This window comes from Cuculus canorus, chromosome 8 (genome assembly GCF_017976375.1).
Source record: "Cuculus canorus isolate bCucCan1 chromosome 8, bCucCan1.pri, whole genome shotgun sequence".
In the NCBI taxonomy this organism is placed as follows: domain Eukaryota; kingdom Metazoa; phylum Chordata; class Aves; order Cuculiformes; family Cuculidae; genus Cuculus; species Cuculus canorus.
This window is the reverse complement of record NC_071408.1, coordinates 2,718,566-2,740,290: the sequence shown is the minus strand read 5'-3', so window position 1 is coordinate 2,740,290 and position 21,725 is coordinate 2,718,566. Positions and strand designations below refer to the sequence as shown.

The 21,725-nt window shown below is 40.6% G+C and overlaps 1 protein-coding gene across 2 annotated transcripts in view; it reads left to right on the top strand.

Annotated features, from left to right (window-relative positions):
* The window catches only part of TPR (translocated promoter region, nuclear basket protein), a 39,810-nt gene extending 18,097 nt beyond the window's left edge, over positions 1-21,713 (top strand). Inside the window, exons 23-51 of one of the 2 annotated variants that reach the window (XM_054073583.1) lie at positions 572-724; positions 1,400-1,516; positions 2,460-2,663; positions 2,756-2,940; positions 3,380-3,527; positions 3,920-4,057; positions 4,766-4,897; positions 5,134-5,264; positions 5,600-5,810; positions 6,172-6,318; positions 6,765-6,963; positions 7,617-7,822; positions 8,530-8,591; positions 9,528-9,736; positions 10,030-10,302; positions 11,058-11,206; positions 12,069-12,152; positions 12,474-12,674; positions 13,715-13,846; positions 14,378-14,468; positions 14,664-14,848; positions 15,216-15,284; positions 16,268-16,359; positions 17,008-17,114; positions 17,859-17,954; positions 18,150-18,306; positions 19,904-20,022; positions 20,534-20,632; positions 21,577-21,713. In XM_054073583.1, coding sequence (XP_053929558.1) covers positions 572-724; positions 1,400-1,516; positions 2,460-2,663; positions 2,756-2,940; positions 3,380-3,527; positions 3,920-4,057; positions 4,766-4,897; positions 5,134-5,264; positions 5,600-5,810; positions 6,172-6,318; positions 6,765-6,963; positions 7,617-7,822; positions 8,530-8,591; positions 9,528-9,736; positions 10,030-10,302; positions 11,058-11,206; positions 12,069-12,152; positions 12,474-12,674; positions 13,715-13,846; positions 14,378-14,468; positions 14,664-14,848; positions 15,216-15,284; positions 16,268-16,359; positions 17,008-17,114; positions 17,859-17,954; positions 18,150-18,306; positions 19,904-20,022; positions 20,534-20,632; positions 21,577-21,632 — 4,152 coding nt within the window. In that variant the 3' untranslated portion in view covers positions 21,633-21,713. Of the gene's footprint in view, positions 1-571; positions 725-1,399; positions 1,517-2,459; positions 2,664-2,755; positions 2,941-3,379; positions 3,528-3,919; positions 4,058-4,765; positions 4,898-5,133; positions 5,265-5,599; positions 5,811-6,171; positions 6,319-6,764; positions 6,964-7,616; positions 7,823-8,529; positions 8,592-9,527; positions 9,737-10,029; positions 10,303-11,057; positions 11,207-12,068; positions 12,153-12,473; positions 12,675-13,714; positions 13,847-14,377; positions 14,469-14,663; positions 14,849-15,215; positions 15,285-16,264; positions 16,360-17,007; positions 17,115-17,858; positions 17,955-18,149; positions 18,307-19,903; positions 20,023-20,533; positions 20,633-21,576 lie in introns of both variants that reach the window. The other variant, XM_054073582.1, reaches the window with a different exon arrangement.
* Positions 21,714-21,725: the final 12 nt, after the last annotated feature.

The window sequence follows — 21,725 nt, the reverse complement described above, 5'->3', positions numbered from 1 at the left end:
TCTGCATCGGTAAGGTGTTCACTGATGTAAAAGAACGCTCTTTTGGTATGTGACATTCTTGGGAAAAGCTTGAGAAGGACCTTCCAGTCTGTCATATACTACACTACGTTAATAGGAAATTACACCTGTTCTTCCAAGCTGTGCAACATGTGAAAAAAAGATAGACTGGGGAAACAAAATTGTCATTTTCTACTGGTTGCAGCACCAGGAGACAGTGGAGTGCTGCAAGTTCTCTGCCTGACTGTGTTCTGTTACCGTAAAAACTTCATTGTGGCTTGATACCCTTTAACAATATTGCAAACTGAAGGATGCGATAGAGATACGCTGGCTACTGCACACCTCAGTGCAGTCACCTAAACCTTTTCTTAATGTACTTCATGAGGTATCGCAGCTTTAGAGGGAAAAGGAAAAAAGAAATATTTTCAATGCTATTTATTTTTTTCCACGTGTTCAGCATCTTTCTAAATGAGATGCTGTGAATACCTGTTCTGGCTTTAGATTGTTAATAAAATGCGAGTTTCAGCATATTTAAATAGAAAAAAATTGACCTGTCCTGATGGTTTTCATGAAGGTGACAGAGGAGGTTCGCGCAACAGTTGAAGCTCGTCTGAAGGAATCTTCAGAGTATCAGGCACAGCTGGAAAAGAAGCTGATGGAGTCAGAGAAGGAAAAGCAAGAACTGCAGGAGGAGAAGCGTAAAGCTGTGGAGAATATGGAACAGCAGGTATGCACTGTATACCCCCTCCCTTAAACTTCCCTTGTAGAGGGTCTGCGAGAATGCACTTCTATGTAGTTCCCTAGACTGTCGTTTGTTTTCACAGTATAGTAGAGTCCAGAACTAATTCCTTTAGGATGTACAAAAGGCTTACTGAATTTGAGAGGTTTCCAAACGTTAACCTTATCACAAGGGTCATTGTGTGTTTAAAATCATCACTATCTTCCTGAACTTTGAGCTCTTTTTGCAGAAACACGAGTCAAAGCCTTTGAGAAAGGTTCCAAAAAATTATTTTGAAGCCCAAGCCAAAACGAGGTTTTTAGCATGTGTGTATTTTAAAACCAGAGTAGTTTCTGCTCTATTTGTCTGGTTTATAAAGGGGCTGAAAGAAACAAGATTACTGCAACTGCGGGCCTGACTCTGAAAGAACTTTTTTACCAGGAGAACTTTTTTACTACTTTTTTTACCAGGAAAGAGCTGAGAATATTTATAAGTCAAAATCTTAAAAGTATTTCACTTTAGATTGAAATTAGTATTAAAAACAACCAAACCAAGCACCCTTAATTCTACATTATCTATGACTGCATTCAAAGCTTTGCTGCGTTTGATACTTTTAAAATGTTTTGCCATTTAGGCTTGGGTTTTATTTGTTGTTGTTGTCCTCCTCCACCCTCAATACTATAGCTGTCGGAACTGAAGAAGAGTCTGTCAACCGTGCAATCCGAAGTTCAGGAAGCTCTTCAGAGAGCCAGCACTGCTCTAACTAATGAACAACAAGCTAGACGGGACTGCCAGGAACAGGTATGGTTGTAGGGTTTGTCTATTTTAGCCAGAGGTAGTAAACTTAATATTAGTTTTTCATTGTTTTCCAGTTGAACTTAAAAACTTTTTTCGAAGATAGTGCTGTTAAACCGAGCCTGTGGAGGCAAGGAAAGCACTATGAGAGCACTTCTTGTGAACAGCTGCTTATTTAGTGCTTCATTCTTCCACCTGATCGAATATCGTGATAATAGCAACTAAACTGACTTTGAATATCAAATTGTGTTGCAAGCACAGTTTGAGTGCGTCTAAAAGACAACAGAAGAGGCAATGGGTTATTGTTTCTAAGATCTGCTTCATTACATAAATTGATTGAGTAATGTAATTAATGCCTTTTAATGAATTGCTACCTCACTGTCCCGAGTGGGGAGCAAAAAAGGAAAGTGACCTCTTATAGCAAGACAATGGGGAAAACATCTTTCTGACCCAAAACTTAATTGTCATTTTCTAAAACTGGGGCCACGTGGTATTAGCAGCAGCTGATATGTTTGTCTTGTAATCAGCTGGTTTTTAAAGAGCATCCGCTTTTCTGAAGGTAAGAATTCCAGCAAAACTGATTGATGTAAAGGATATAGGAAACTTTTGGCTGTTGTAACCAGTGGATTTTTTTAGACTAATACTTGCCTCTTATCCACACAGAATCTACAGCAAAAGGTTTGGTTGTAGAGGAATTAGTGTGTCCTCCTTCTAGCCACTCGGAGAAAATTATTTCCCATTCTAATTTTTCTTGAAAATAGCCGTTTCTTTAAGGAACTATTCTAGGCTTATCTTTTTCTTTATACATGTTCTTGAGAATCACAGAGGTTTTGGCCTTGGTTTGTATTAGTGGTCTTAGATTTTGTCTAGAACTCGATAATCTCTTTGTACATATTGAACAGATCATATTAAAGGTAATAGAATCTATGTTTTGTATTCTTCTCTGCAGGCAAAGATGGCTTCCGAGGCTCAAAATAAATATGAAAGGGAATTAATGCTCCATGCTGCCGATGTTGAAGCGTTACAGGCCATTAAAGAACAAGTTGCCAAGAGTGCAGCAGTAAGGCAGCAGCTAGAGGAAGCTGCTCGGAAAGCTGAGTCTGAATTGTTGGAGTGCAAGGCCTCCTGGGAAGAGAGAGAGAGAATGATCAAGGTCTGATTGTTGTTATGGATTCCGTGGGTTTGTTTTTCAGTTAACAGAAGTTCCACCGCAGAATTCACAGCCTTTCAACAATTTTGTTGTAGGATGAAGCTTCACAACTTGCATCCCGCTGTGAAGATTTGGAGAAACAGAATCGATTATTACATGAACAGCTGGAAAGTCTGAGTGATAAGATGGTGACCTCTATGAAAGAAGCCATGCCAGCTGCAGGGAATGTTTCTCTCAATGAGGAAGGCAAATCCCAGGAACAAATCTTAGAAATTCTTAGGTAAATTTAGCTCTGAGTTTCTTCTCTCAATAGTTATAAATTAGTTGCCAAATTAAGTAGTTCCATACTACTTTATAGTGAAAGAATACTGTAGAAAATCTGAGCACCTTGCTAGGTAGGGGGTGGTTGTGCTATGTCAGTAACTAATAGAGGAAATTTCTTTCTGCTCCTAGGAAAAAAACAAGAGTCAATTATGACAGGAAGCAAAATCAGTTTTTAGCAAATAAGATTGGCAAGAAGGTTTCAGAGGCGGTATTTTCTCAGATTTTTTTCTTAAGGGCTGCATGTAGATTTTCAAGCGGTTTTTATCTAGGATTTTCTTTTTGTTCTTTCTGAACAATTTCTACACTCAGTAGACCTTTAGATGCTTCATCGTAAAATGTTTTGTCTTGCATTTTCATTGAAGTGATATGGTGTTCATTTTTTTTTTTCACTGCAGATTCATACGTCGAGAAAAGGAGATTGCAGAAACTAGATTTGAGGTGGCCCAGGTGGAGAGTTTGCGTTACCGTCAGCGGGTGGAGCACCTGGAAAGGGAACTCCAGGAACTGCAGGACAGTCTCAATGCTGAGAGAGAGAAGGTGCAGGTATGGTTGGATATTATTGCTTATTATTTCAATGAGTAGAGAGGGCTGTGCTCTCTTTTCTTCTCTGTCTTTGCTACCTGTGCCCAAAAATAGAGTTTTGGAAGAATCTGAGTCTTTTAAACTCGGATTGCACTATAGGCAAATAGGGGATCTTGTTCTGAATCCCACAAAGCTGCGTGGCAATCCAAAAATCGCATAAATAAGGAAAATAAAGGTAGTTTTTCTGAATTTTTTTCTCATCTCCCATTTCTTAAGTGGTATTTACTTGTTTTGAATGTACATATAAGACATGAATGCCGTGATAGCTTCCCAAGATGGTGTTATACCAGATCTGGGCAAGTATATGTGTATGTGCAAGCAAAACAAATGACCTGGTTACACCTTTTCTAAAGGTGACAGCAAAAACCATCGCGCAGCATGAAGAATTGATGAAAAAAACTGAGACCATGAACGTACTGATAGAAACTAACAAGATGCTAAGAGAAGAGAAGGAGCGGCTAGAGCAAGAGCTGCAACAGGTCCAAGCAAAGGTTAGTACTGAGCTTCACGTAATTTTTTCAGAGATTCAAGTCGATGAGTTAGTGTCTGGATATACCATTGCTAATTACAATAATTACATGACCTAGAATGTGATTATTCTTTTATATCGTAAACAAATGAGAACACTTTCCCGTTTAGAATTTTAGAAGATATTAGTCCACCTAGAACATCGTAAAGGTTAAAGCTCTGTTTCATTTAAATGAAACTCAGCACTTATCTTTGGCTAGAGGTGTACCAGTAACCATCTGCAGATAATGGAAAATTATCTTTTTCTTTATAGGAATCCCTATAAAGAGATCACAGTTTTATTAAGAGTTTAAGGAGATACTGCCTCTTCCCCTTTCTACACACCAGTTGTTTTAGTGAAATCCAGTACCGTGCTGCTCGGCTTCTAAGATATAATTAATGATCTGTTTCCTGTACCAAAGTGCAGAGAGTGAGAATCTAGAGTTGTGAAGTCATACCTATTTTTTTTCCTCTCTGTGGGATCATCCCCTGCTTTTGCTCCTCATCCTTCTCCCGACCCCCAGCTGCCACTGAAAAGCAGAGAGTTAGAAAAGAAGTTATATCATGACTTCTTGAGGGTGTTGATTTTGCTCTCTCTGTCTCTCTTACTATCATTGTTCAAGATCTACCATATTCCATTTCCTTCAGGCTCTTAATATCCAGAGAGTTTATCCCTAATTGTGTTTCTTCAGGTCCGCAAGCTGGAGGCAGACATCCTCCCTCTACAAGAGTCTAATGCTGAACTGAGTGAGAAAAGTGGAATGCTTCAGGCAGAGAAAAAGCTTCTGGAAGAAGATGTTAAACGCTGGAAATCCCGGACTCAGGTTGGGAATGCTTCTTTTCAGAGATGATGTGAGGGTGATGAACAACTAAAAGCAAGATCTAAATTTTCGTAAAAACAACAAAGAAATATATTTGAATTATAAAGTATTGTTTATGCAGCTCCACAACAGGCTCTGTGACATTCCAAATCAAAAGCAGTAGCTCTAACTTAGAGGTTTTCTGGATGTAACTATATAATCATCTCACAAAAATGCAAACTGTTTTCTCAACCTTTCAGCACTTACTGAGTCAACAGAAGGACACTGATCTCGAAGAGTATCGGAAGCTGCTTTCAGAAAAGGAGGCAAACACCAAGCGTATACAACAAATGAGTGAAGAAACAGGCAGGCTTAAAGCAGAAATAGCCAGGTATGGGATAAGTCAATTAGTAAAAATTTCTGCGCAGGGCAAAATACTTCAAATAAAGTTTTATCTGGAAGTGTAATTTTTTATCTCTCTCTGTGTAACTATGAAACCTTTGGTATTCTTACTGTAGCTTGGTAATATGCAGGTAAAACGAAGTGAGTTTTGGAAGCTCTTTTAGCTGAAATTATTCTAAACTCAAATATTGTAGAATAATTTGTGCTATAAAATCCTAGAAAGCATAATTCACTACATAATGCCTGTGATATTACATAAATGTGAAATGTAATGATTATTCCAAACGTCTCATTTGCATCTTCCTCTGATCTCTCGTTGTTTAGAACTAATGCATCCTTGACTACAAGCCAGAATCTTGTGCAGAGCCTGAAGGATGAAGTAACTAAAATAAGAACTGAAAAGGATACTTTGCAGAAAGAACTGGATGCTAAAGTGGCTGACATACAGGAAAAAGTGAAAACTATAACGCAGGTCAAGAAGATTGGGCGCAGGTACAAGACTCAATATGAGGAGCTGAAAGCACAGCATGATAAGGTAGATAAATTTCTTTGCAAGCAGAGAAAGCACATTTAAAGTGTATTTTCATCTGGAGTCATGTATAATCTAGCTAACAATCTTGATGTTCCTTTAGTGCAATACTGTATGAATGTTTATCTGTGAAAAGCAGAAAATCACATCATTTATTCTGCTGATGGCTCAAGCTGCCACAAAGCGTGAGCTGTATATCACTTAAGATTTTACAGGGTTCCTAACAAAACTCCAGCGTTTGTTAGAAGTCCTTGGTTTTGCCCAGAACTTTTTAAACACTCAAGTTTGCATGCAAGGGCAACTTGAGAAAGTAATGACGTTCTAATCAGATAGAATCTTCAGCCTGATACCGCTTGACATATTTCAGATGGTTGCTGAAGCATCAACTCAGTCTTTTGCTGAACAACAAGAAGAACAAGTTTCTGCCCAGGAAGTACAAGAGCTGAAAGACACACTCAGTCAAGCTGAAGTGAAGACAAAGGCTTTGGAGGCTCAGGTTGAAAACTTACAAAAGGTAAGAATAGAGTGAACAAGGCAAGAACAGGCAACAATTTCAGAGTACTGTACTGCACTGCAGTCTTAAGTGCGTAGCTGTGAAGAACATGAGGGTGGTTTTCTCTTGTGTGTGCGCGTGTATGCACAGAAACATGCACTTCATGTTTGTGAAATGACCCGTGTGTGCCTCTACCTTGTTGGGAAATAGGGACCTTAAACATGGCTTAAATTGTCCAGTGTGTTTCACACTGTTTCTTGGGATAAGTAAGTGGGAAAGAGAATGCTGTTCTTTCAGCTGTTGAGTTCAGAGAGGACTGGACTCCTCTGTTGCCTTTTAACCTTAAAACAATGCCCATCTGATACTGAGTTGTTGGAGCTTGTTAGGCTCTATATTTACCAAAGAAGCTGGTTGTGGCCAATAGTTGCAATCTCTCTCTCTCTCTCTCTCTCTCTCTCTCTCTCTAGACTGTAGCAGAGAAGGAAACTGAAGCTAGAAATCTTCAGGAGCAGATAACACAGCTACAAGCAGAACTTGCTCGTTTTCATCAAGATCTGCAAGAGAAGACTGCGCAGGAAGAACAGCTGAGGCAACAGATCACTGAGAAGGAAGAGAAAACTAGGAAGACCTTGCTTGCAGCCAAGCAGAAGATTGCACAGTTAGCCGGTATTGTAATATTTCTTTTCTGTCATTAAGATGCCTTCTCCTGCTTGGGTTTTGGCTTTTCCTATGAAAAAGCATTCAGATAGGATGTTTGGGAAAATATGGCCTACTTCATATTTTACTGAAAAGTGTTTTCTAGATTAGATGTTACAGGAATTGTTCCAAAATGTTAATTTTAATTCCTTCAGGAGATGATAAAAGTGTGTAACTAGCTGCACATAAGAGATTAGAAAAGATTTGCTTCATTTTGGTGAGCCAGCATGAAAGGCTCATTTTTCACCCTTCTGTTGATTAGAGCAGATCAACCCTTACTAACAGCCCAGGTAGTTCTCCCCTCTCTTGCCTTCCCTGAGTGTACAGGTGCAGAACATACTCCCTCCTCTAGTTTTCATTGGTGTTGAGAGGAGTAGTGGTGTAAGAGCTTGCTGAAAGCGTCTTGTATTTTTGTGACTACTTCTTTATTTATATTTTAATGTATATACGTTTATTATCTATTTACATATTTAAAATTAATTTTTATTTAATTGCAATGAAGCTTAATGTTTTTAAGACTTCAAAATACTCAGTAACCTATTAAAACAGAGAGGTACTCAGCATGCAGAGACTTAGTGGGCAGCTTTGCAGTGGCAGGACTGAATTCCTTCCTATTCAATTAGGTACAAAAGAACAGCTAACAAAAGAAAATGAAGAGTGGAAGCAAAAGAGCAGCTCATTAGAAGAACAGAAGACTGAATTGGAGGTGCGGATGAGCGCACTTAAATCCCAGTATGAAGGTCGAATCTGCCGTCTGGAAAGAGAGCTCAGAGAGCAGCAAGAGCGACACCATGAACAGAGGGACGAGACACCGGAGTCCACGAACAAGGTAGAAAATCCTTTTAGCTATCTGTGTGAGAGAAAACAAACGGTTTACATGGCTCATGGCTGAACAAGAAGAACCACTGGTATGAGCACCGTTACCCGAGTTGGTTTGGTTTTGTGTACACAGTCATTAATGCTGAGGATTACTTTACATGAAGGTTTTTTCTCTAAACATCCTAAATAGCGGCTGGGAATTCTTATTATAGGACTCCTAGGCTGCAAACAAAAAATACTACTGGGCCCAACAAACTGTGTGCTCTTCAAGTTCCACCATCCCCAGGTTTGGGAAATACTCAAGTTGACTTTAGTAAGGATTCAGAACTTAATGGAAAACTGATTTCCTGCCATAATCAGAATTCCCAGTGCGAAGAAGCTCACATTTATATCATTCAATGTGAATTTGCCAATGAGCTGTTTGCACTCTGCTATTGTATTTTATCCACACGTTCTGTATTCCGGGGTCTAGCTGCTCTTGTCTCAGCAGCCTCAGCAAATACCTGAGATGTCACTGAACTGGTTTACATACTCAGTATGACTGGTATGATTTGTTTTGAAGAATTTGTTATAATCCTAGAGTCTCATTACGTATGCTAGCAAATCCATTAGAGAAATGATTGTTGGCAGAGAGATCTGTCTGCTGAAATATTTTACTAAATCACGTGCTCTGTTTCCTATTTATGTGGTATGATACTTCTGTGTCTTGCTTAATAGGTCCCAGAACAGCAGAGGCAAATCTCACTGAAGTCTACTCCAGCTTCAGGTGAAAGAGGAATGTGAGTTGAAGGGTTTCAGGGTTTGTAGAGTTTCTGTGGTGGTTGGGGTTTGGTTTTGTCCTCCTCTAGTTGCTCTCTTTAGTAAAACGCTGGCTTTTCAGATTTTTCCTTAAGCAGCTTTAAAGATGCTGATTGACACAGGATGTTCCCCCTGTTTTGTCACCTACGTTTAACCAAGTTATGCTTTTAAGCTGTTAAGTTGTCACATTAACCACCAGGAACATGGTATGTGGGAAACACAAAAGATTTTTTTTTTTAAATGTTTTGAGACTTCAGGGTTCTTGAAGTATGGTTTTGATTGTTACCTTTAAGCTTCTTGATCTGGGGGGTGGATCTTTCTTGTGCAAGAATCTCCAACATGAGAAATGGACTGAATAGTTTGTAACTAATAACAGATAAAATAGTCAAACGGCTAAGCTCCAAAATAGAAATGTTACCATATTACTAAGTTGAGGTAACAAACGCACTTTCAGTTGTTATTACAGCTCCTTTTGAAAGCAAGACTTTCAAAAATGCCTCTTAAAATTTGGCTGATCGTTGGCTCAACCTAGAGATGATGTTGCTCTGTATTGAGGGAATCAGTTCGTTTTAATGTAAGGTGTATTACTCGCTGTAATAAAGACCCAGCACAGCTAATAGCACGAGCTATGCGCTGCTCCTTTTGATCTGCTTAAAGATTTCTAGCTGATTACCTTTGAAGAAACATGTCAAACCTCTAAGGTAGACAAAATGCTACTGGGGGCATAGTGGGTCTGTCTTTTTTTTTCCTGTTTTAACTGTTAACAACTTTTGGAAGACAATTCATTACACCCTGGTCAGGCTTTCAAATTTTAGACCTTTAAAAATTATTTCTGTCTATGATAATATATTTATATTTGGTCTTTTGAAAATCTACTTTCTGTGCTAGCATGATGAAACCGATATCCTATTTTTCAGTGCTAGCACTTCAGATCCACCAACAGCAAATATCAAACCAACTCCTGTTGTGTCAACTCCAAGTAAAGTGACTGCTGCTGCAATGGCTGGGAATAAATCTACTCCAAGAGCCAGTATCCGTCCAATGGTTACTCCTGCTACAGTCACTAATCCTACCACGACTCCAACAGCCACAGTTATGCCAACAACACAGGTGGAGACGCAGGAAGGTGAGTGTTTTAGTATAGCGTAAGGATTTACAGTAATCATAAATACTACCTTTGCCTCAAAGTCTCAGTAGTTATTGTTTTGAAAGTACCTCGAATAGTTGTATTGTCCCTGCATTTATTTCAATATTGCACTTCTGTGAGTGCTTCTGTTGCAAGAGAGTTCATGGTTCCTCGCCTGGAGACGGGCATAAGCAATGTTAACTCCATCTGCAAAAACCCACTTCTTGAGGGCATTCTGAAACGAGAATGTGAACTGTACCCGGCAGCTGAATGTGTTGCTGTTTGCCTTTCAGCTATGCAGTCGGAAGGACCTGTGGAGCACGTTCCCGTCTTTGGAAGCGCTAGTGGGTCTGTGCGTTCCACCAGTCCTAATGTTCAGACGTCCCTGTCTCAGCCCATCTTGACTGTTCAGCAGCAGACTCAAGCAACTGCTTTTGTGCAGCCCACTCAGCAAAGTCACCCTCAGATTGAGCCTGCGAATCAGGAGCCCTCCCCTACCATCGTAGAGGTTGTACAGAGCTCTCAAATAGAGAGGCCCTCCACTTCCACAGCAGTGTTTGGCACAGGTTGGTTGTGGTTTATAGCCCTGCCTTTTTGAATTGGTGCTATTAAGTAGCTCCATTTGAACCTTTATCAAGCTTCAGCAAAAGAATGTACTCTGGATTATTTTTCCTCTTAGTTCATTACATGTTTTACAAACTTCTGATGTTGGACTCCTTACTTGAACCTTCAGAAATGCAGTTGTGACTGCATTCCTTAAAATAGGAAATAAAAACTCATGTGTTTATCAATACATTAAGCCATGATGCCTCTCTTTTTAGGGTACCGTTGTAGCAAGGTTAATTTTAGGAGTCATGAGCAAGCTTCTTAAACTGGAATATAAAATATGAACACTAAAGCTCATTCACTGATTGTGATGCACTGTTGCACATCTGTTCATCTGTGTGAGATTTTGGTGTAGAAAGTTTATTTCCCAAAATACACTTCTGTAAACTGGTTTTTTTGTGTGTCCTGAGCCTCCTAAACTTGTAGGTGAACTTGTCAGAAGCAAAGACGTTGGAAAAAAATATCTTAGTGGTATCCTAAAACTTACATTTGGGTTTGGTCAGGTCATCAAAATGGGTCCAAGAACATAGGGCTTGTGAGCGAAGGGGCTCGCATTTTCAGGTCCTGGGAAACAGCACAAATAATTCTGTCTGATTCTGCTTTTTATCACTTAATGCTGAAAAAGATAGTCTTCCAGAGTGAAATAACAAACTTCTTGATTTTCTGTTTTGTGCATTCTTTGCTCTGACAATAACAGAAATGCTTTTTTTTTAAGTTTCAGCTACCCCAAGTTCTTCACTGTCTAAACGCCCACGAGAGGAAGAGGAGGATAACACTGTAGAAAACTCAGAACAGATTCCAGAGGAAACAGTGGATGTACCTCTTCCAAAGAAACTGAGAAGCATACAGAGAGTTGGACCTGAGGTTTGTAAGAACATAACGTGCTCGTATTTAATCTGTCCCTTTGGAAGTTTTTGATGGGAAGAGGGAGTGTATTACTTTGCAGCAAGTCAGTTAATTCTTAATGCGACTTTTTTTATCTGTGAAGGAGGAGGAAATTAGGTTTGGGTATTGTAAAGCACAGGGGTTTAACCAGTTGCGATGACTGATGGAAATCCTAGTGAACCGTAGGGTGAAAGAGAGAGGGCTGTATTCTAGAACTGAGGAGGAAGAACATAAAACACTTTCCAGTGTGGTCTGGCAGGTCATTATCTACAGTTATTCTGGAATAAAATACTGTGTATTTGAGAAGCAAAGATGAGTTCTGTGGAAAAGCTTACAGGAGGTGCATGTAAGATATTGGTGTGAGGGAACCGGTGTGTCCTGTGAAAAAAGAATAAACTTGAGACTGAACCTCACGGCAGGCAACTCAAAAAAGGCAAAGGATGAGGAAGTGAGAGATGTTTTATTAATTGTACAACTCTACGGTGCTGTGTTACTGAAGAGGGCAAGGTTGTACAAGAACATTATCGCTTAATTAGCTGAGAGGAGGGCGGTGGAGCAGGAAACCTTGAGGGTTCTTTGTTGACCCTGAAAAGATTGAAACACTGAGGTCCGGTGGATTGGACGAGGGATATTGTATTTCTCCAGGGCAGAGAAATCTGGGGTGCTAGATAAAAGCAGAGATGAAGAGTAATAGCAAAAGGGGAACAATATGTTGCCATGATCTTTATGGGAAAAGGTAGTTTTTCTAAAAAGTTAAGAAAAAATTAAATTCAGAGCATCTTAGATAACCAAACTTTGGGGCTAAGAGTGTGTTTTAAATGAGAAAAATATGTTCTTTCAGGAGGAAGTGACAGCAGAAGAGAGCACTGATGGTGAGGTGGAAGCTCAAACATACAATCAAGATTCTCAAGACTCAATTGGAGAAGTAAGTGTCTTTGAAAAGAAAAAACCCTTCATCTCAACAGAAATAACTATCTTTTTTTCGTATCAAACTCGCAATATTTTTAGAAATGAAATCTCAAATCGTGTCCTGCAGATTTCCATCCCTAACAATGGCTCCCATCCTGAGTCAGATTTGGAAGTGAAGGAGAAAATACTTGTGTTGTAGAGCCAGCCTCGATTTGGTCGAGATTGAGAGCTAGGAGTGCAGAAACAGAACCGCCACTTCCTTGAAGGGTGTTTTAAAAATACTATTTGCTGCATTTTTGTTGTGTTCCTTCTGGTAATTTCCTTTTACCTTTGACAGGGTGTTACCCAGGGAGAGTACACTCCTATGGAGGATAGTGAAGAAACTTCCCAGTCTATCCCGATAGATCTTGGACCTCTTCAGTCAGATCAGCAAAATACTTGTTCATCTCAGGATGGTCAATCCAAAAGAGATGATGTCATTGTAATTGATAGCGATGATGAAGATGATGATGATGAAGAAAACGAAGGCGAGCAGGAAGTACGTATATCATGGAATTACTTTATTTATGATTTTGTCTTTGATCACATGTAAAGCTCACTTGGCAAGACTTAATAGAATCAGAATATTTTTTTGACTGTGTAAATAGCCTGCACTTTGAGTGTTTTAAAGATGTTTATTAATTCAGTTTGATTTTTTTGGAGCCGTACAATTCCACAGTAACTCTAGATTCTATGAATATTCAACACACAAGGCTGAGGGCTGCCCCGTGCCAGACACAGCCCAATCCAGCTGGCTGTAGAGTGACCCCACTGCAGGACACGTCTGAGCCCATCAGCTGCTGGAAACACTTAACATTTCTTGTAGGAACAGCTGTTCCTTGTAGCCAATGGAAGAGACCGCAATGGAGGGGGTATTTCCCTGCAGGCTGTGGGGTGGAGGATATTCCCTGAAGGAAACTGCAGCCCTTGGAGGAGTAGGCTCTGCTGCCAGGAACTGTATCACTTGGAGAGGAGCCAGTACAGGAGCAGGGTTATCCTGGTAGACAACAGCCCTTCAGCAGGAAGGACTCATTGCTGGCTTAGTTCTTGAAGGACTGCAGGCTGTGGAGAGGACCCACACTGGAGCGGGGGAAAAGGAAGGAGTAGCTAAGAGAAACTGTTCCAAACTGACCACGACCCCCCCATTCCTTGTCCACTCTGCCCTACTTGGGGTGCGGGAGGAGGAACAGTTGGGAATGGGGAAGAACTGTTGGGGACAGTTTCAGCCTGGGAAGAAAGAGGCGGGGAAAGATGTTCTTGGTTGTTGTTGGTTTTTGTCTTGGTTTCTTACCACCCAACTGGTTTTCATTGGCAACAAATTAAACTAGTTTTCCCAACATTAAGTCTGTTTTTCCATTTTATTTTCTACAATTACACCTACATGTACTCCGTGTATAATAAATGCTGAACATCTTCAGGAAGAGATCCACAGGCAGAGGTGATCTGTGTCCCACAAAGTGAAGTGTACCGCTTCCAGACTGGAAATGATTCCACTGCCCTTCCACACTTCCTTAAGGCTTTTTTATGATCTTATCATAGGACTACGAGGATGAGGAAGAAGAAGATGAGGATGATGATGAAGACACAGGGATGGGCGATGAAGGTGATGACAGTAATGAAGGAACCGGTAGTGCTGATGGTAATGATGGATATGAAGCAGATGATGCTGAGGTGAGATTTGTGCCTTTTCTTATTGCCTGTTAAATTTCTTCGAGTAAATCAGTGCTGTAATGTATCTGCACATATTGGAATACTTGAAAGAGAAACTGTTAGCTTGAATTCATCCCAGAAAACTGAGGCTGTGAGTAGATGATTGTATTTTCTGTTATAACTGGTGTTTTCACAAGAACAATCAGCGTTGAATGTTTAAGAAGGCTGAAAAGAAATGCAGAGTACAGGAGCCTGCGGCAAGTACTGTAGCAGCAAAGCTAGTCGGGCAGTTTCTTCAAAAGCTGGCTGTTCATTGTTGTTATTAAACGGTGAAGGCTGTGCTGTTCACGTTTGTGTATGGACAGATGCGCAAAACTTTTGAAATCTCATATGGTTTTATACATTTAACTAATTTTGTAAATATTTACAGAAATATTTTAAGATATTCATATATTTTACTTCCTGAATGCTTCTGTACTGCTTTGATGTTCTCTTTACAACCTATCAGTTGTTTACTGCCAAGTCATGTTGTGCATTTATGGGTTTCCTTAGGGTGCCGATGGTACAGACCCTGGAACAGAAACTGAGGAAAGCATGGGAGGAGGCGAAAGCAACCAGAGGGCAGCAGATTCTCAAAACAGTGGTATGGTTATTCCATCTTTCTTCCAAGTCTGTGTCTGTGTGGGGGTAAAATGTAAAACGTGTTCTGCATGTGTTAAAATATACACTTAAAAGTAAGGATGTAACGCAAAATGTTAAAAGACCATTTTAACCTGAAAGGTTTTTGACCCCATTTACAGGATATGGGTTTACTCCTCTCTATTCCTGTATGTTTTAGGAGAAGGGACCACAAGTGCTGCGGAGTCCACTTTTCCCCATGAAAGTTCAAGAGAACAGCAGCCATCGTCTGCCTCGGAGAGACAGCCCCCCCGGCCCCCCCAGTCCCCACGCAGACCGCCACATCCACTGCCCCCCCGACTCACTATTCATGCTCCTCCTCAGGAGCTGGGACCCCCCGTGCAGGTAGAAACCGTCTCCAACGGTTCAGAAGGCTGCTTGAAAGTTACTGTATGATTTCTTCTAAGTAAAACTGAAGTACACTGCCTGTTCAAGTTTTCTGTCCTGAGTAGAAAGTTGAGTGAACTAGTAATGTGACTGACCCAGAACTTAAATGATTATCTTTTGTGGGTAGACCAGGCAGCAGATACAAGATGGGAAGTAGCTGCTGCGAAGGTCTGTTCTTTAGGAAGCTCTGATGCTGTACTGAGCCTTGCTGACAAAGAATTGTTACGCTTATATAGCCTCTCTCCTTACGTCTGACTGCACAGTTGCATGTTACTGGAATTCCAGGGGAGCATTCACACTGCTTCATTTTTTCTTTACTATAAAGCGAATCCAGATGACTCGAAGACAGTCGGTGGGGCGTGGACTTCAGCTCACTCCTGGTATAGGTGGGATGGTCAGTATATGAAAGTCTACTACTACCAAAAACCTGCATTGAGCTAACATTCATAGATCTTGGGGTTTATTTTGTTTTCTAGCAAAGCCTGGCTGCTGACTTCCAGGGTGGGATGATACGATTCTATCACCTTAGTCCTGTTAATTTCTATATTAATGGAAGCAAATACTGGAAAAATTCCAGGAAGCAAAATGACTTCGAAAGAGTTTGAATTGGTTTTGTCTAAGGCTGTTGTAATTATTTAGTTTTAGCAGCAATATTTAAAAAGTGCTGCTGGGAAAGATAATAAAATGTTTTCAGCCTCATCCTAAAGGAACAAGGCTGGTTTATGCTTTCTGTCTGTCTCCTCCAGCTAATTTTGAACCCTTTATTCAACGTCAGCTGTATTTAACAGAATGAATATAAGTGCATTGAGGTGAGGGGAGAGAGACTGACTGACTGAAAAGTATCTTTTATGAGATCAAAGGCGTCGGTTCAGCTTTTTATGTTCTCCTTGGCTTACATTTACCTGCCACTCGGTTTCTCCTTGGGCCTGGCCTCATACCTGCTGCCGTTTGCCCGGACAGTAACTGAGCACGTGGGAGGGACCTTACAAGCTCTTTGGAGAGAAACGTTTGAAAAACAGAGGAGTAAGACAGAAAAGTGAAGAGAATGCCTCATGGAGGACGAGGTTCTTCATAAGCCTTGGTCTCCAGACCCTTCCCTAGCTCCATTGCCCTCTTCCAGGTGCACTGCAGCCCCTCAATATCCTCCTTGTACTGAGGGGTTTATTTTGGATAGCTTTGGGGTTTTTTATAGTCTGTAAAGGCAATCTGTGTAACATGCTCAGGGTTTAGGTGTGAAACTAGACAGGAATTCTGTTAGAGCTAAATCTATTTTTGTTTGCTGGGCTGTGTGGAAAAAGCAATCCAGTTTTTAACTGAGCTTGGTAGAAACTGGAAATGCGTTATAGGTTCTCTAATCACTCTGTGTTTTTCCAGCAGCAACACTTCTTTGATGATGAAGACAGAACAGTTCCAAGCACACCAACGCTTGTAGTTCCGCATCGTACAGATGGGTTTGCAGAAGCCATTCAGTAAGTAGATGTGAAGAGGTGGGAGGAGAAAAGGCATCTATTTCTTTCTTGTTTTCATTGGAAAGAAAATAAATCGGATTAAATGAACTTGTGATTGGAGTAACCTGCTAAAACATGCTAAGCAGTATGGTAGATGACTGCATCTACAAATAAGTAATCATGGCTTGAATTGTGTCTCATAGAAAGTATCAGCAAATTAAGAGGTAATTAATCGCTAAGATATTGTAAATTACTGATATAAGAGATTAAAAAAATAGGCTGTTCTGTTTAATTTCCTTCCCTGTGTTTTCCTTCTGCCCCCCATTAATATTACCAATAAGAGTAGGAAAAGTTATCTCCAGTTTTGGATTTGGGGTGGTTCTGGACACATTCAGCAGTCCATTTATAATGAATAAATTCACAGGGTGAATAAGTAACAAATGTTCTCTTCTGGGCCCTTCTACTGTTTTGAGATACAGTCCAAAGAAGTCTGATGAACCGATAGCTATTTAATTAGCAGTAGTTTAGCTGATTTTTATGGTCAGTATTAATTCCTTTTGTCTCGTGCATAATTTGTTCCTTTGTTTTGGTCAGAAAGTTGTCAATCCCTCCCCCCGCAGTCACTGGAAAACTTGCAAAATTCTAAATGTCTCTTTTTTTTTTCGCTAGTTCCCCGCAGGTCGCTGGAGTTCCCAGATTCAGGTTTGGACCCCCTGAAGATATGCCCCAAACCAGCTCAAGTCACTCTGATCTCGGTCAGCTTGCGTCACAAGGAGGTAAACCATTCCCGTCCTTTCTTCTATGCTGGTTAGTCAAAACAAATAATGCAGTGTGTCAAATGCAGTTCCGCTTTGGGGACTTGAAGTGCGACTCTTAAATAAATAATTGTCAGCAGAGAGAGACTAATAAAAATGAAAAGGGCTTTCCTTCAAGCTGCTGCATTTTTAATTGTGCTATGGCTTAAAAAGTAGAATGCTTCTGTGGGTGGGAGCGTGGTGAACCAGAGAAGCTGATATTTTATGTAGGACAAATTGCCTGCCAAGCAGAATAAAGTTCTTTTAAGGAGAAATAAAATATTGAAGGAATGGCCTTTAAATTTACTGTTATTTATAGCTTTCCTGTAGCAAAACAATAGGGGAAAACAGCAAATGCGAAGGAATCTTTGGGTTATATCCTTACCTTCTGAGAGGTGGCGATATTGTCGTCGTCATTGTCCTGAATCGGCCCTTTCTCTTGCGTCGCTGTCGCCATGGTCAGGATGTTATTCTGTGAAGAAAGCTCATAGCAAAATAATGGCATAAGTAATGGATGTACTACTACTGCGAAGAGTAGTACTTTCATTGAGGCTTTACCTTTCAATAAATTATAATTAGCTCTCTGACTGTTATCAAAAGAACTTAAAATAACCAAAGTCTCCCTATTTAAGTGTAAATCACTGGAATTCATCAGGTGTATGGAGGAAAGGCAGCACTTGATCTGTTTTTAGCTATTTTAACTGTCATTAAAACTTTGTGTTGCAGGTTTAGGAATGTATGAAACCCCACTATTCCTTGCTCATGAGGAAGAGTCAGGTGGTCGTAGCGTTCCCACAACACCATTACAAGTAGCAGCACCAGGTAAGTGGCAAGAAATTTGCAGGCTAAGGTAACAGTTGGAAACCTCGACTTTCCAGGAAAGAATTAGATGATGGTGCTTATTGCTACATCAGGAGTGTTCCAGTAACCCCCTCCCCAACCTGCCTAGGATTTCCATAGGTTTTCTCTAGGAAATCAAACTAACTGGATGTTTGTTCAACTGCCTTTCCTCTACAGTGACAGTCTTTACGGAAAGTGCATCCGCTGACGCTTCCGAGCATGCTTCTCAGTCTGTTCCAATGGTTACGACATCGACTGGCAATCTGTCCACCACCACGGAGGCCGGAGCGGGTGATGATGGGGATGAAGTTTTTGCAGAGGCAGAATCTGAAGGGTAAACTATGAGTGATTTGCTTCCCTAAGGCTTGATGTCATGTTAGTGTTACCGATTTGTTTTCATCCGAGTGTGCCTGTGATTCATTTTCAGTTCTGTTCTGGTAGGAAGAACAGCTCAAACAGGATTTAGTAATTTTGTGAAGTGGGACAGTCTGATGTTTTCATCTAAACCAAACATTTTCTTCTGAGGTAACAGAGCTAGTGTAAAAGTCACCAAAAAGGGGAAAAAAAGAAAACATTTCTGTATTTTTTCACAACATAGAAAGCTCTGTGGTAGTCAGACTGATGGTAAAGGCCCAGTTCGAAGGACTGGAGTTTGTAGAATACAGGCTAAAGCATTCCTGTTCATGGGGAAAATCACTCCTCATTACAAAGCAAGCGTATGGAACGCAGTCATTCAGTTATGGCAGTGCGGGCACTAAAGTTGTCCCACAAGGGAGGGGAATGAGCAGTTCTTTAGAATTTGATAGACAAATGATTTTGTCTTCCACTTTGCAAGTACAATTTTTAATATTTGTGATAATTGCTGTATCTTGTGTTAGTGGGAGGTGTCCCTGCCCATCGCAGGGGGGGTTGGAACTCGTTCTTTAAGGTCCCTTCCAACCCAAACCATTCTTTGGTTCTGTGACCGAGTACATTACAAAAGTAAAAGGGGATAGGTTATCGTTTTATGCTTTATATTACTTTTCATTTCTATTGGCTGCATAATAATAAAAGAGATGTAGTTCACAATTTACCTAAACTTATATCTACTGATTGCAGCAGGTGAGAGGTTTGGCCATAAGAAAATGAAATGTTACTGCTGCAGGTTAAATACACCGCTCAGTTTTCTTGATGAAGCACCAGCCTGAACTGCAGTAATCTGCCTACGAGGAGATAGGGCAGAAGATGGGTATTCTAACGCTAAGGTCTCATATTTGTTCCTTACAAAACCATCTAATCTGGTGTTCATGGAACAATCTGTAGTTCAGAACAGGCCTTTAGCTTGATAGGAGAGCAAGTCAGTCTGTTGCCAGCAGCAAACAGAGATTTCCTACAGTTTGAGATTTACTTATTGTTTTTAACATTTTTAGTATACTAATCAGAGTAAATAAACTGTGTACTAAAAAGTGAGCTGCATTTAAAGCAGATCAAATGTTTCAGGATTTTCCCAGCCCTGTGTTGCTGTTTGGTTTTGGCTTTTGAAGGCAGTCCAAGTAACTGCAGTATCGCACCAGAGAATGGTCTTGAGCCATAACCAATCAGTGTGGCCCCTCCGCTTCATTCTTCCCCCGTTTAAACATACGCACTATCGTCACATTAGGTGTTTTGGTTCTTCTCGTTAAGTCGCTTGGATGACGTTCTCGGAGAGTTGGTGTGTCGGATGCGCATCTGGAGCTGAGCTGCGTATCGAGGAATTTACGTTGTGATATTTCTAAAAGCCAAATAAATCTCTCACGATGGGGATGTGGGGGGATACAATAAAACCTGTGAGAGTTTTCGGGGGAAAGGCATTTGCATAGGAATCTTTTTGCTCCAAGGTGCTGCTTTTTTTCCTGAGCGTTTTAGAGCTCAAATACACTCATATGTTTTTTCTCCCCTTCCTTCTCTTCCAGAATCACTTCAGAAGCAGGCCTAGAAATAGATAGCCAGCAAGAGGAAGAATCTGTTCAAGCATCTGATGAGTCAGATCTTCCTTCAACTAGTCAAGATCCTCCTTCTAGTTCATCTGCAGGTACGGGTTAATTACTGGAAACAGTTGTTTCCTGGCATTTCACTGAGTGTGGGAGGTTGCTGGACCAGCATCGTGCACCGCTGCTAGCCAGGATACACGAAATAAGACAGAACTCTTGGAACAAGGTCACATTTTGATCCCTGCAGTCTTAATAGCAAACAGTTTTTACGTGAACCACAGGTCACCGGCGTAGCCCACACCAAGAATAATCCTTTAGGCTATTGAAGCTTTGGTGGTTCTGCCTGCTGTTGTGCTCGGGGTTAGATTTAAACATTTTTACGTTCAATTAAATCATTGAAGGACAGGAAGTGAATCCTTGTTCACTTACCAATTTACCACCTAGCGTAGGTGATGAAAGAAACCCCATGCTTACTTGTCTTGCGGCTTTTATTTGTATCGGAAAAGATGTCAATGAAATAAGGATGTACCTTCATAATCAAATCACCTAAACATTATCAGTGAGAAACTACGTGACACAAACATTCTTTCCTGCACTTCCACTTCTTCACAGACACGAGCAGTAATCAGCCTAAACCGTTCCGACGTGTCAGGCTTCAGCCACCGACATTGAGAACTGGTGTTCGCGGTCGTCAGTTCAACAGACAGAGGGGTATGTGTTTGCGGTTGCTCACATTCAGACTCTTTATCTTTTAAAATGAGTTTTTAGTACGTTCTCCCCATAGGAATCATATATGAAGTACTACTTTATACGCCTGTGTTTGCTTGTGATATATTCAATACTGCAGCTCCCTGCCCTGCCTTTCAGTCTGTTACCCTGAGAGCCCTGTGCTTGTGTTTTAGTAGGTTAGTCTGAGCATGTTTCAGATGGGCGAACTTTCTTCTTACGCGGCACTTGGCTTTTGTCAGTGGAGAGAAAGCAAAGGGCAGTAGATTTTAAACTCTGCTCGTTTTAAAGGTAGATTTATAAAATTACGTCAGGGTGTAAATTTAGAAATCTTTAAGTTTAAAATTCTATCTGTTTCCCATGGGGTATGTAGGGGTTTCAGTTATCTCACTGTTAATCTCAGTTATTATCTCGCTATGTCTGACACAAAAAACTTTATGGCAGTATCAGATTTTTGTAATGCAGTTTAGACTTAAACCATGACAAACTTCTGTATTGAACCCTTCAGTGAATTATATTTAGGTTGGCATTATGTTTATGTTGTAGAAGACTTGACAGTAGCACTGAAATATAGGTATTTGGTATTTTAAAGCGGAAAAAAAACACGCTGGAGGAGGTTGACCTGAGATAGATTGTCTGTCAGTAAAGAACAAAAGGGAGGGACTAATTGACTTCAATGTGGGGAGAATGCTGTAGGTGTTCCTTTGGAGGCTCACAAGTCAACAATGCCCTTTTAAATTACAGAGGTGTGATGTGTCCCTATCCCTTGCCTCTAGGGCAGGGAAGGGGAGCTGGAATTTTATCAGGAAGGAAATGCTGTAGGGCAGTAATAAATTCTTACAGAAGGATGAAACACCCCTGGTACCAAAAGTTGATTAAAAAGGTGAAAAGACTTTCTATTAACGCATTTGTTTTCTCTCCCACTGCAGGTGTAACTCATGCAATGGGCGGCAGAGGAGGCCTGAACAGAGGCAACATTAGTTAAACCATCTGTAAAGTAATTACAGCTGTGTATACAGTGTCAGTTTGCCTGTGGTTGCCTGAGTGTAATGAAGCCAGAGCTTAAAGCAGCTTTTTA